The sequence below is a fragment of the Ambystoma mexicanum genome, chromosome 5q (genome assembly GCF_040938575.1).
Source record: "Ambystoma mexicanum isolate Mex_15411 chromosome 5q, UKY_AmexF1_1, whole genome shotgun sequence".
Taxonomy (NCBI): Eukaryota; Metazoa; Chordata; class Amphibia; order Caudata; family Ambystomatidae; genus Ambystoma; species Ambystoma mexicanum.
This window is the reverse complement of record NC_090933.1, coordinates 277,579,170-277,593,770: the sequence shown is the minus strand read 5'-3', so window position 1 is coordinate 277,593,770 and position 14,601 is coordinate 277,579,170. Positions and strand designations below refer to the sequence as shown.

At 46.5% G+C, this 14,601-nt stretch overlaps 1 protein-coding gene across 1 annotated transcript in view; it reads right to left on the bottom strand.

The window, feature by feature from the left end:
• RTTN (rotatin) overlaps positions 1-14,601 on the bottom strand; it is a 2,784,523-nt gene that overhangs the window by 793,943 nt on the left and 1,975,979 nt on the right. Inside the window, exon 32 of the mRNA XM_069620779.1 lies at positions 73-231. Coding sequence (XP_069476880.1) covers positions 73-231 — 159 coding nt within the window. The remainder of the gene's footprint in view (positions 1-72; positions 232-14,601) is intronic.

The following is a 14,601-nucleotide window of genomic DNA, read 5'->3' as shown; positions in this document are numbered from 1 at the left end:
CAGAAGGAATAAAACAACAAAATCAAGTGGAGAAAGACCCAACAAAACACATCTAAAATTAACATAGCTTACCTCCCGTCGCACCATACTACATTCTGAATTGTCTAACAGAATATTTAACACTGTCCCCCATAGTCCGCCGGATATATTCTGGCAGCTGTCAGCTAAAGCAATGCATCCTTCGCCAAGAGAGGTTATAGATGAGCCAATTGCTAAGCAGGTAAACCGGACCTAAAACCAAGGAAAGAAAAAAGGTATGACCACTTTTGCTACAAAATGTGTCACTCGTTTTGTATGCTTTTAAAACTAGAAGATAACATTTGAGAAGAAAAAATAACTTACCTTCCCTAATGTTCTTTCTAATGGATGATTCTATTAAAAAATCCTCCTTTTAGATATGCTTGTCAGCAGATCTTTGAGCTACAAGAGGGTTCATTGTGGCTCTGTAACGGCTCACATCAGACCACTGACTATTTATCTGGAAACAATGCCATGCTTGGTATATATGGAACATACTGCATCACATGACTTCAGTTCAACCTTTTTTCCCCAAATGGCCAGTTTATTATTTCACCCAATAACTGATAGAATTACCTAATACACCACTTTGAAGTCAAGTTTGATGTGTCTATCTTGGTACTGATCTATATCACCTATATGACAGCAGGGAGTTCCAACCTCTGCCTCACTTCATGGAAGTGACCAGCTCAATGGCTGCTTTAGCCAGGAACAGATGTAGCTCCTCTTCATCTGGGGTGAGGAAGGGGGTTTTGATGATTCACGAGATCTCGTCACTTCAACCCAGAGGGGAGTCTTTCCCTGCGAGTCTAGGAAGGTTGAATGGTTACCAAACAGTCTCCTTTGTGGTGGTGGAATGCGGGACCTCACGGGGAGAGACTCCCCTACAGGGGATAAGGACTCCTGTCCCATGAGGGACCTCCCTATGCCCGATTCCCCCGAAGCTATGACCCTGGTAAAGCCATCTAACATCCCACATGATAGAAGCAACTTTACAACAACAAATAATAGTACTATCTAATCTTCAAGGTCTGCTTTAACTGAGGCGAGGAAGAGCCAAGGAAACATGCAGAGTAACCACAGACAGTATATTATCAAGAGATTGTGACGAGGTGGCTCAATGGAGGCATGAAGATTACACCAAAGAAAGACAAGGACCTTACGCTAGGGCGGGCCAAGCTATATAACAGCATCAGAAAAGCACACAGGGGATGCGTGCAGAAGCAATACTGACCTGAGACCCCGGAACAAAACGGTCACATTCCCCAGTCAAGGCAAAGGTAACAGGAGTTGTTAGCAAGCCAGGTGGGATCCGGGGAGGTAGAAGAATCAAGCATCCCTCAGGAGAGAACTCCCTGGTCACAGTAGTGATAGCCAGATAACCAAGAATCAAGTCTGTTTCTGGAGTAATCTATCTTGTTACAATAGTGATCCCCAAAGAATCAAGAGTCAAGCATTCCTTGGGAGTGAACTCCCTTGTCACAGTAGTGATACCCAGAGAACCAAGAGTCAAGGAAGTCACAGGACAAATCCCCCTTGCTACAATAGTAATCTACAAAGCCTCCAAAGTACAGAGTACACCAGGAGTGATCTCCCTCGTCATAGTGGTGACAACAAAAGTAGTAAAAACAAAGAGTGCCTCGTGAGTGAACTCCCTCATCATAGTGGTGAACCGGATAAGCCTGGAAAGCATCTATTAAGTCAAGAACTGTCTGAGAGCAAACTCCTCAACGATCAAGATCAGATACAGGGCCCAGGAAAACCTGACAGTAGTAGTGATAGAAGAATAGGAATTGATAAAAACTTGCGATTGTTAATCAAGGACCCCTGGGATGAAGTTTGTAACGGAACAGCCTTCACGATTCCTCCAGATAGACTAGGAGAAGGGAGTAATTCTCCTGGTCAGATTGGTACATTTATTTATTTATTTGTCTGTTTGTAATGCGCCGGACCCGCAGGCATCAGGGCGCAGAAATGGAAACAGAAGGTAAGTAGGAGCACAGGCGCATGAGCATTGATTTGTGCGGGAGATTATTCAAACAAGACCATTTTCAGCCGCTTCCTGGAACTCAGAAGATTATGTTCTGCACGTAACTCTTTCAGGAGTTTATTCCAGGCTTGGGCTGCCCGAACCGGGTTACTACTAGGGACAGCCATACATATTTCATCGCTCGACCTGGTGGCTCTCCTGGGTATATGTACCTTAATACGATCTTTAAGATATCCTGGTTCTTGGCCATAAAAACATTTATGAACAATGGTGAGGGTCTCTTAAAACAAGTCCTAGCTTCCACTGGAAGCCAATGCAAGTTCCTCCTATGGACAGAAATAGGTTCATGCCTGGGCATGCTTTTCACAATACGTACAGCATCATTTTGTAGCACCTGCAAATGCCCCAGGCCTCCCTTACTGGCACCAATATGTAGCGCACCACAATAATCGATCATCGGCATAAGTGCACAGACCAATGCGATACAGTTAGCTTCATTGATATAGGGTTTGACTAATCGCAACAGTCTGAGATGGTATTGGGATTTATTAATAATATTCAAAATGTGGGCATCCAAGCTCAGTAACGCTTCGAAGATGACCCCCAGAGTCTACACTTTAGCCACTGTGGGGATGAGATGGTCAATAGTGAAACCAGTAGTCAGACAATAATGCAAAAGACTGCTTTTAACCCAGCCAAAGACTGAATACCAGGAGAAGGGAGTTATTCTGCTAGTATTTTTGTCAAGAGCTTATTGAGTCCTTGTGTTTATTAGTGGCAGGGATGGAGCAGTTGGTTTGGACAGAGGATAGTGCTTTGGTTTTGACATACATTCTGACGATGAGCACCCTAGCTATTATTTGTTTAGGGAGGGATAACCTTATGGAAATAGCAAAAGGTAGGCTATTTTTCTTTTTGCTGATAATAAAAGTCGATAGCCAAAATGCCATCCCTTTGTCCGCCTCTTCACTCTACCACATCACAGGGTGCTGTAGGAATGGAAAGCAGTAGCCTACTACACTAACAGCAGTGCCCAGGCAGACAAGTAGTCTGCTGCCCCTTTCAATATGCAGGCTTACACCCACTGGGGAGGAGTGAGACAAGATCCCACTGAAGCAGTTTTGCTGGTGAACAAGCAGCAAACATGCAGCAGAAGCCAATTGTCTTTTTTGAGCCGCTCTGCTTTCAGGAGGAAAATGTTTTTTACTGTGGCAGTGGATGCCTAGCCATAACCCTGGTGAGTATATGAGGTGTACTAGTGAAAAGAGCTTCCTTTGAAAAAAGCGGAGACAAAAGAAGACGAGTATGCGTGTTGGATGTTGAGCTAGGCCTAGTGACTTGTGCATAACCTTCGACTCTGAGTTTTGACATGGACTCATCAGGCTTGGCCCCCAAACAGATTGTCCCCCATCAAAGGGCATACCCAAAGGCTTAGCTTGTATGTCTGGGGCAAACCCAGATATCTCAAGCCAGGAATGTCTGCATAGTACAGACCCCATTCCCACATACCTCGCTGCATAGTGAGCTTTGTCAAGGAAGACTGTAGAGCTTATCCTCCACTAGAGGAGCAAAGCCCTCTCTCATTTCTCTTGCTGGTAAACTTTCAGCTTTCTCACACTACATAAAAAAGGAGGATTTTGCTATCCCTCAAGTTGCACTGATCTCATGCAGAGTCAGAATTCCCAAGTCAAAATCTTTCTCCAAATAGTGCACAGCTTCTTGCTCTCCCATCAGGAGAGTGTGAATGAAATGAAGAAGACTTTAATTCTGCTGTCAAAATCCAGCAGAGTTGAGACTTGTGTAGCTCCCATTCGTGGCAGGAGCAGAGTTCACAGCTGAGGAAATCCACCATGGTGTTTTGAACACCTGGTAGAGGGAAAACAATGAGGAACATGGTCAATGCCACAGAGCCTTGGCCTCTGCTGACAGTGAGAGTGCTGGTGCCACTCTGCTTGAGGATGCAGCCTGCTGGTGTTGCCTGTGACGATCCGGACCACCTGACTGCTGAACTGAGAGAGTGAGGATTTGAGCGCCCAAAACACTGCACGTAGCTCCAGAAGATTGATATGAAGAGTTTTCTCCTATGGTAACCAGAGAAACCTGGCAAGCCGATTCCCTGTATGCGTACCCCAGTCCTTTAGTGAGGCGTCCGTTGTGACAGTGACTCGATGCTGAGGCAGTCGAAAGGGAGAGCCTTGAACGAGATTACCCCGGACGGACCACCAGGGCAGGACATCCTTGAACTGCAGTGTTAGCAGAATCTTGTCCTCACAGGAACCCGAGGCCTGCTGCCAGCGTGCATCGAGGAACTCCTGGAGAGGCTGCATGTACAGGCTGCAATGCTTTTCTTTTTCAACAAACATTTTATTAGACATTTTCATGACATAAATGAACATCATACTTAAGCATTGTTGCAGTTAAATCAAGCACATACAGGATATACTCTATGCTTCGAGGGTCCATTCTCCGGTACTTGCTCGTTTCCAGATAATGTGGAAGTCCCAGTCACTGTGCATTGATCCTGCTCCCTTAGTCCAATTCTTAACACTGTTCGCTCACTTTCAACATAGGAGATTCGCGGGATCCATGGGCTGGGGCCTAACCCATCCCCAGACCTTAATTGAGCCAACGGATCATGGGAGGGTGACATGCTATTTTCTGCATAGTCCAGGAAGGGGACGCAGGTGTTTCTGAAGCTATTAAAGTTACCTAAGGGGGAAATGTCATCCACCACATGGGCAATGCTGGGCCTTCGGGTTGTTTCCACAGACGTGCTATGGAGATTTTGGCCGCAGTAAGTGGTTGGGTACATAAGTTTGCTATCAGACCTGTTAGTGGAAATGCCCCTTCCCCAGTGTCTCCTAGTAGTATTATGCCCAGATCCCATGGGATAGTTAGGCCTGTAATCAGCTGAATTTGCTCCAGCACCGCTTGCCAAAATGTGCTTGCTTTTGGGCATGACCATAGCAGATAAAACAGGGAGCTGGTGGTCGCACATCCGCTCCAGCAGTTCGGGGGGATTTCTGGATTACTTTTGCTTAACAATTCTGGGGTTAAATCCCACATATTGCCCACTTTTTACCCCCCTTCCCTGTTAGTGATACATTTAGCACTTTTGTGCATTCTTGCCCATATTCTATCCCAGTCTTCTATTTCTAGCGTGCACCCCAGGGCCTTTTCCCAGCTAAGCATGTATTCTTCCTTCCTGGCAGGATCTGTTTTATCCAGCAATCGGTATAGGGTTGAGACTTTAGCTTTGGGCAGTGTTGTTGTTAAGCTACGCTCTATTGCTGTTAAGTCCCTCCCTCCCTCCCTTTTCCCTAATGGCACTATGTGATAGCCAGTGTCTTAACTGTGCGTAGTGGAATCGTTCAGCTTCTGTAATGTTACATTTTGTTTTGCATTCTTCGAGTGTTAGGGGATTACCATTGTCCAGAAAGTTTGCTACTCACCTTAGTTACCCCTCCCTCCAGGTCGTGAAGCGTTGTAGGGAATACCAGGGGTGAAGTTTGGGTTGTTCCAGATTAGGCTAAGGGCACCGAGAGCACCTGTGCACCCCCATTTGCGTGCTTTTCTCCAGTTTGACACTGTGTTTGTTGTAGCTGTGAGGGGGCCCGAATTTGCGGCATTTGGGGGGCGCGATGTGAGGTAGGGTAAATGGTGGGGACGAACACCATGGTTCCTCCAGTTGCTTCTAACGGGCTGGTCTACAGTCGTCTCCCATGCAAATGCGTGAGAAAGTTGTACAGCTTGGCACTATCTGGCTACGTCCAGGACCCCCCGTCCTCCTGAACCTCTACCGTTGAGCATAATCCGCTTTGCTATGCGTGGCTCCCCCCCCCCCCCCCAACGTCCCTCCAAATGAATTTCAGTATGCTTTTTTGCAGTTTCTGTAAGTTCCCCTCCGGGATATTGATTGGTAGCGCTGTGCAGTGGTAAATCACTCTTGGTACTATATTCATTTTAACAGCAGCTATCATCCCTAGCCAGGAGACCTCTTAATTCTGCCAGCACACTAGATCTTTCTGTTGTTCACTGAATAGTTGTGGGATGTTACTTTGGTATATGTGGGATGTTACTTTGGTATACTCGTTCGACTTTCGTGGGTATTTGCATTCCTAGATACCCAATGGAGGTTTCTGCCCAAGGACACAGCCTGCAATGTTGAAAACAAGGAATGCACAAAGACATCATCCCTAGAAGGGACTTGAGGAGACGAACTGAGGCTGTTGACATCTTGGAGAGCGAGTGGACTTTGACAAGAAGGGACTGCACCCTCTCCTCCGAGGGAGTGGCCATGCAAGGATGTGTGTCCAGATGAGCCCCCAAATAGAGGGCTTGCTGAGATGGGGTCAGACAGGCAAGGTTTACAGAGAATCCTAGCGATTGTAAGCATTTGATCGTCCATTCGGAATGGCGCGTAGCCAGAGGAAGGGAATTCGCTCGCACCAGCCAATTATCAAGATACGGGTAGACTTGTGTACTAGAGCAACAAAGTTGTGCTACCACTGATGCCAACCATTTAGTGAACACCAACAAAGTTGTGCTACCACTGATGCCAGCCATTTAGTGAACACCGTCAGGGCTGAACGAAGACCAAAGGGTAGCACCTTGACCTGGAAAGTGTGCCCTGCCACTGTGGAAATACGCATCCTCTTGATACAAGAATGCAAGTAAATGCTTTTCCTGAAGCTGAGACAAAACGTGCTTTAGTCTCACCATTATGAAGGTGTGGAGCCAGATATCGAGGATGGGCCTCCAACCTCCTGACTTCTTTTTTTTTTAACCAGAAAGTACCTGGAGTACACTCTCTGCACCCACTGACATGAATGTACGTGTTTGATGGCTCCCTATGACAGGAGCGATTGGACTTCCTGCAGAAAGGGGGCTAGATGCTGCTCAACTTTTTGCAAGTGGGTGATGTCTTTACAAATTCCAGCACGTGATCCTGATGGATGAGGAATAACACCCATCTATCTGTGGTGATGGTTTGGCACTGGTTGACGAATTGCAGTAGCCTCTCTCAAACTTGGGTGTTAATGGGGATGGGGGCTGAATCCGAGACGGGTCAGGTCTTATTGATTGTCTGGCTCCTACTATGCAAAGAGTTGCAGCGGTGCTGGTTTGACTTTGACTTCTAGTTGTACGCCAAAGCATGATGGCGATCGGTGCAATGCAGAACGGTAAGAGGGCCGGTATTCCCTTCATGTCCTGGAGAATTGGGATTTTCCAGCATGAAAGAACTGCCAGATTTGTTGACGTGTTCCAAGAGAATGTGCTGTTTTTGTGTGTCTGCCTTGATGGTTTGCATCCACTTTCTTGCCAAACAAGTCTATGCTGTTAAAGGGCATATCCACCACCTTTGCCTGTCCTTCCAGCTGGAAGTTGGTGACCTTGATCCAGCCTTTACCTGTGCAGAACAGCACCATTGCCAAGTTGCCAAAAGCATGTGTCAGCAATCTCCACTTACACGGAAATCGCATGATCTGAAGCCGCTTTGCCTTCATGACAAAGAGCAAACGCATCCTCCTGCTTGTCTGGAAGGAATTCAAGAATCGGCCTACTCTGAACTAAAGTTCTCTGTCGTATCTGGACAGGATGGGCATTGCATTAGCCGTCTTGATGGTGATAGCAGCTGTCGAAGTGACCAGTTTTCCAAAGTCATCCAGATGCTTGCCCTCATTGTCGGGAGGAACAGAGCACGGCGAGGAGAGATTTGACGAGTGTTTCAGTGCTGCTGATTGCAACCAAGTCCAGACTCTATAGTGTCATCTGGGGAACTTGGAAGCAGGATCAGGGATCTTGTACTTCTTATTGAGCCTCTCCTTTGGGGGGGGCACAGAGGATGATTGGTCATAGTCAAAAGACCGTAGTTTTACCAGAATTGGTAGAAGAAACCCTTCCGTTTTCATTTCTGGAACAAAACCAAACATTTGTGTGGCCCTTGACATGAGAACATGGAAGGATCCAATTCATCTGGAGAATCGCGGAGAGGAACATCGTCTGGTTCACCATCCCCAGGTCCTCATCCCCTTGGATTCCCTATCAGTAAGGTGGTGTGTAGCAGCTAGTCCTGGAAGGACGAGACAGAGCGTCGAGTGAGCCCCTAGGGGCTTGTTTAGGTGCGGATGAGCTAAGCAGCATGTGCTGCAGCTCAGACACCAAGGACTGTAAAGTGGCCAGGATGTCCATGGAGATGCCCCTAAGTGGCTGTAACAGAGGCTGTGTGTGCCTTGGAGGTAGGCCGGCTGGAGTGCACATCTTCCATATCGTCGGTGGAGAAACCCACCCCCCCACCCCCCTGGGACTGCAAGGTCTGTGTCACATGCTAGGGTGAAGAATATCTTCAGGTGGTGTCGCCGATGGCCTTGGCGTAGCAAATATCAGCCCTAAGGCCAGTGGAAAAATATGTGGAGGACTGGGCAAACCCGTTGCAGGGTGCTAGCGGATGGCAACAAGGCAGTGCCAACCATGCCGAAGCTTGTGACAGCGGCTTGGTAGTCAATGGCGTAGTCGACCGTTTTGTCTGTGGATCGTGTGGCGGATCAGAAAAAGGACAACGACTCAGATCTTCCTGATTTAAATATGATTTATTAAAAGAAACGTGAAAACTCATGACTTTCCCTAAACTATGGGTTTTTCCTATCTAACAAAAACTAACCAGGGTTCTCGTCAGATGTCACTGAGTCCACCTCTGTCCAAACTAATCTAATCTGTCCCTGCCACTATCAAAACAACTAAGGCACAGGAGAATTACTCCTTTCTCTCAGCAAGTTCACATTGGTAAAGTATTTGTAGGTAGTTCTTGGTAACTACTTTTATCGAGTTCTATAGTTCAGATAGTGGGCTCTTCAACAATTCAAGAGTGTCTTTTACACGTTAGTTCCCGCTCTCTGCTTTATTCTTCTCTCTTGTGACCTTTGCTGTTTCTGTTCCCCTCTTGCCGAGGGCAAATTCCATTCTTTCCTTGCTCATTAAAATTGAGACTTTTTCCCTACTCAATGTTGAATCTTTTCCCTGACTTGGCCAAGTAGGACTGTTCCAATAGTGGTTTTCACTTTTTTTCCAACACTTAGTAATTACCGGGACAAGTATGAGAGTTCCAGTAATGATTTTCACTTCTTTCCAACACTTGGTAGTTTCTGAGACTAATATGTGTGTTCCAGTTAAACATCTCACTCTTTTCCACTTGGTAGTTACTGAGACGAGTAGGAGTGTTCCAGTAATGATTGCCACTCTCAGTGGGTATTTCTCCTACTCTACGCTTACTGGGATGGGTATGAATGTTCCAGTAATGATTGCCACTCTCATTGAGTACTTTCCCATACTTGATCCTTAATGTGAAGAGTATGAATGTTCCACTTGTTATTTTTGGTTCCCCACCTTGGTCTCCCACTCTCCCAGTTACCTTCCTGCTTCAGGGGTCGCATCACTGGGCATGCAGTGTGCACAGGGCCTTCTTCAGTGGATGTCAGGTGGTGCCTCCAGGTAAGTGGTTGCAGCATTGTTTTGGGACTCACAAATACACCCGAGCTTCGGTCAGGCCACCACTTCATGCTCGGTCATTCTTTAGACATTCTGTCAGTCCTTCGCTTCTCCGATATCAGGTTCTCCTGAGTAGTGGTAGACTGGAAATAATTTGAAAAGTGGCCCCATATTACATATTTTCAGCAAGCTCAATGCTTTTCCTATGAGCACATTTGGAAGTATCACAAAAGAGGCCCAGGGTGCAGAGCCTACCGGGAATTCTCTAGAGTTACCTATAGGCCAGTCCACCCCTGCTCCTGCATGTCAGATAGCCAGCCTTGCATGCCATCTTCCTCTCTGCACCTGAAGCCGTGCGTTACTATCTCCTTCAGTTCAGCTCTTACAGCAGGTTTGGATTTCCCAGCCTTCTCTCAGGTCTCCTCCTCTCCGATTTATGACGTGGCCATGGGACATCCCTCGTGCAGGGTGAAAGTCCCTCTTCTCTGTGCTGCTCGTACTCGGTATTACTCGAGTGGTTTACTTCGTCTCTGTAGTGAACAGGTATCCCTTTACAGATTTACTGCAGGGTTTTAAATGACAGTAACAAATATCAGCTTGTTCTTCAGGTTTACTTCTGGTAGGTGTTAGTAATGACAGGTTATAGGTGGGATGATTTGAGAGTTCCTCAATGGAACGGTAGTCCTTGCCCCCAGGGGGTGAAGGGTGTCTCTACCGGTGAGGTCCCGCTTGCCTCTATCCCTACAGAGGGTATTGCATGGCAGGTTCAACTCCCTAGCCTCACAGGGAAAGGCTCCCACGTGTGAAGAAGTGACTTTATCGTGTGATTCATCACAATCGTTGACTGGGGTCACCGATGATCTGCTCAGGGTCGTTGACGGGGATTTTCCTTGCGTCGTCGAGAAAGACTTAACTTGGTACATCAAAGAAGACTTGGCTCCCTGGCTAATCAACGATTTGCCATTGGCTGTCAATGGAGCTGTAGACGAGCAAGCAGACATGACTTGTGTAGCCATAGACGCTGTTGACAAGGAATGCTTCTCCGATGAAAACTCAGCAGTGGTTATTGCTATCACCAAAGCAGGTGTTGATTCCTCTTGGGAGGAGGACAACTGGCCTTCCAAGACTTCCACACACGGGAAGAGTCTGCATGTGATCTCGACTTCTTGGAAGAGGGAGTACATAGGATAGGCCTGCTCTGTTTAATTGAGGAACGACTCCAGAATGAAGCCGGGTCAGAAATTGAGGAATGACTCCAGAATGAAGCCGGGTCAGAAGGCGAACCAAGATACTAACCTGCGGTGGTGGTCTCGGAGGGTGTTTTTAGAAAACGGCTGACACATGGAGCAGTCTTTGATGCTCTGTGCCGGGTACAGGCAGCAGGGGCAATCATCGTGGAGGTCCTCCGCAAAGACATTTTTGAGGTCGCCTCTAGCTCTTCTTCTTGGCGACCGCCATGGATGGATTAAAGCTTCGCCATAGAAGACAAGAATACATTCCAACACGGCAAACGGCACCGAAACAGAAGCAACTCTGGACGCTGATGGAGTCAAGGATGCACACAATCGTCGTTTACATGAAAAAATCTCATACAAAAACGGTAGAAAACATTGAACTTCAAGAGACTTCTGAGGACTCCCAAAACACAACATGTGGTCCACATCAGAAGATGTCTCCAGGGGTGGAGCTAGGGGAACCCTTTCTGTTGGCTGTGGAGCAATATGACCCAAAAAGACGGTGCCAGAGCATTAAAGTGTTTGCAGTTTCAATTTTAAAAATAAACTCCTCTAGGTTACCAAGGATTCCCAGCCTGACAGAGAACATTCATACAGCACGTACAGCTATGAAAGATCCAATGCTGGAGAAGTAATTTGTTCTTCTAATGGACTCCTTCCTCCCACGGATTCCTCATCTTTGATAGACTCCCAAAGCAGTACAATGATCAGGAAGAGGGAAGTTAGAAAAGACATCACCTAAACCAGAAAACTCTGAAAGACAGCCCTTCCAAAACATGGGTCCTAAGCAGACATAGAATTCAAGCAGTAATGCTTAGAAATCTTATGCAAAGAAGCCCACATAGCTGCTTGACAAATATCCAGAAGAGGAACTCCACATTGCAGAGTCACGGTGACAGCCAGCTGCCTGGTGGAGTGAGCCCTGAGACCTTCAGGGACCTCTTTGACAGCCAGATCATATTATTCCTAGATGCACAGAATGATCCGAGACAGGGTCGATTTTGTCACAGCCCTGCCAGATCAGGCACCAGTGTAACAAACAAGAGGTTTGTCTCTTGGACAAGAGAGGCCAGAATGGGTGACAAAGAAGTTGAGGGCCTGTGCTGGGTCCAGCCGATGTAAACACTGCTCTGCCTTGTAAGGGTGAGGTGGAGGAAAGAAGACAGGCAGATGGATCTTTTGAGAGAGATAGAATCCTGACCTTCAGTAGAAAGGAGCGTCCACATCGCAAAGTCACCATACCCTTGCAGAAGACCAAGTATGGATGCTCAATTGACTACTGCTGGAGCATACTCACCCGTCTTGGAGGAGTGATGGAGACTAGGAAAACCACCTTAAGGATGAGAATTATTAACAAACAAAAGCGACTGGGGTGGAATGGAGAGCCCATTAAAAACAACACTAAATTTAAATCTCATGCAGGGAAAACAAACTGACTTGGGGGAAACATATTAGATAGGAATTTAATGACGGTGGGAATCATGCAAAAAAAGAGCCTTGCTCTGGGGTCTTCGTGAGGACTGAAATGGCAGCAAGTTACCCCTTTACCGTGCCAATCTATAGGCCTGTCTAGGCCAAAGACAAAAGAAATTCCAACACAGAGGGTGGGGTGCATGTAAAAGATCCCTCAGCCAGCACCAATCCAAAAACGTACAGCATCTGCAAACATAGATATGAACGTTGTGGCAGGTCTTCTAGCATAGAGGAATACATCCAGAACGTCCTCAGATATATTACATTTCTTATACCTTAGCATTTCAGCAGCCAGCATGAAGGTTCAGGCTGCAGAGGTTCAGGTGCAGGACACTCACCACGATTGCCATTTCCAGCAGCACTGGGTACCACGTTCTCTGAGCCCAGACCAGAACGACCAAGATCATCATAGACCTGAACAGGCAAAGACTCCTGAGAACCATTGGTATGACAGGGATCGGCAGAAATGCATAGAGCAGGGGGTGCATGTTGCACGTTAAGTAAGATGGCTGCTTCCACTTGAAGCTCCAGACATTGCACCTTCTTTATTGAGATTGCATACAAATGCTGTCTGCTTTGAAACTTCAAACTGTGCTGAGCGAGTCAGTGTAATTATTGGGATCCCACCGATGATACTTGCTCAACCATCGGTGCATGGGAACGGATCCTATATGTGATCTATCGGATGGGCCTCTATGTGCGGCAGACCTGGCTCCAGAAATGTTCATCTGGGTGGGACAGGTTTGTGATCAGGGAGGCCCAATTTCCATTGGGTGTATGAGTACCCTACACAATGTGCTGGTATTAATCCAGATTTCCCAAATCCGTGATCCAGCAAACAATTCCTTCTCAGATACGTAAAACACATTTGCACCACTCTATAAAAAACAGTACAGAGCAAAAGAGAAACAAAGAAAATAGTGCTGCAAAATAATTCGATCTTCCATTGCCATCTACTCTTCCCTTTCTATTATATCCACTTCTCCTTTACCTTTCACCCCACAGTAAACTCCCATTACGTTAGGTTCCCCTGACCACCATTCCCATTAACCTCCACTCACACCTACCCCAAATACCGACATCAGGTATTGCCAGGGCCCAAATATGTTCTGTCCCTACTGTGACACATCTTGGTGGGTAGTTCCCCACTACTGCTGCCACCACCAATAGGTGCTACCCACAGTGTTGCCATATTTGGGGTTACACTACAGCTTACTAATTAAAGTGAGCCTGAGACAATAAGATCCAGGGCTCAAAAATAACTGCCTGGACGTATTCCTGGCAAACAACCCCACAAATTAAGCACTGCATGTCTTTCTTGGCCTGGTTGGGGAAAATCAAGGGTGATGCTTCCTCCTCCTGTGCGAGGGCTGAACACTGAGGGCCCCAGTGTTTGCTCCTTCTCAGATGGTGTGCACTTACCAATGCCACCCTGAACACTGGAGGAGATTCTTGTGTTCCCGCCATCTTGTTGTAAAAGACAGGGCCCCCTTTCAGAATACTGATGCAAGAAATAGGATGTTTTGTTTCTTACAAAATGACATTTCGAAGCACAACATTTTATTTGTTGTTGTGTTTTTGCAGAATATTTTAATTGATTTGAGTGCACGAGGGAATGCTAGCATGCAGGAGAGAGAGCCAGAATGTGGGGCCGAGGGGAGTGGGATCAGGAGGCAGACCGTGCAGGCTGAGCGTTTTCCTGTTTCCTGGTATCGCTCCCTCTGGCGCTGGGCAGGGAGCAGGTGCTCTTCCTCCCCTGGCATGCCCCTGTACATCATTGTCTGGTACATATTGTTTATATACTGGTTATAATATGGAATTGTCCATGATGGCTTTTTGTTTGATGTGTTTACTTTGATTTGCTATTGAATTTCACAATTTTGTTCAATAATAGGCTCTGATATTTTCAAAGAAAGGCGTATTTGTGTGTTCATGGCAGGTCCTGAAACACGTGCTGCCCATCTATCAAACCATGAGTGAGACTTTTATGAAATAGCTTATACTGTGAACAAATCACTTCTAGAGGCACCTGCTTTTGGCATGTAAGGGACCGTATGATTAATTGATTTGGCCAGATAACACAGTGTTAAAGCCAGAACACTGGTAAATATCATTGCTGATCGTCACTTTTCCACTACGTGTCTGGAAAAGTGTAAAATCCCTCCCACAATTAACGATTGTGGGAGCCATCCATAATGGTTTCTTTTTGAATCGGCCTGCTTTTAACCAGGATGTAAAAGTCAGGCGGATTAAATAGGAATCCATTGGTTTTCTACCAACATAAAAATACATGCTGGTGGAACACCAATCTGATTAGGCAGGGGGACCTGTAAGAGCAAGCAAACTTGTTAAGTCTGATCGGCTCTGCAAATCGTACAAATTCCTGCAGCGCATAAAAAG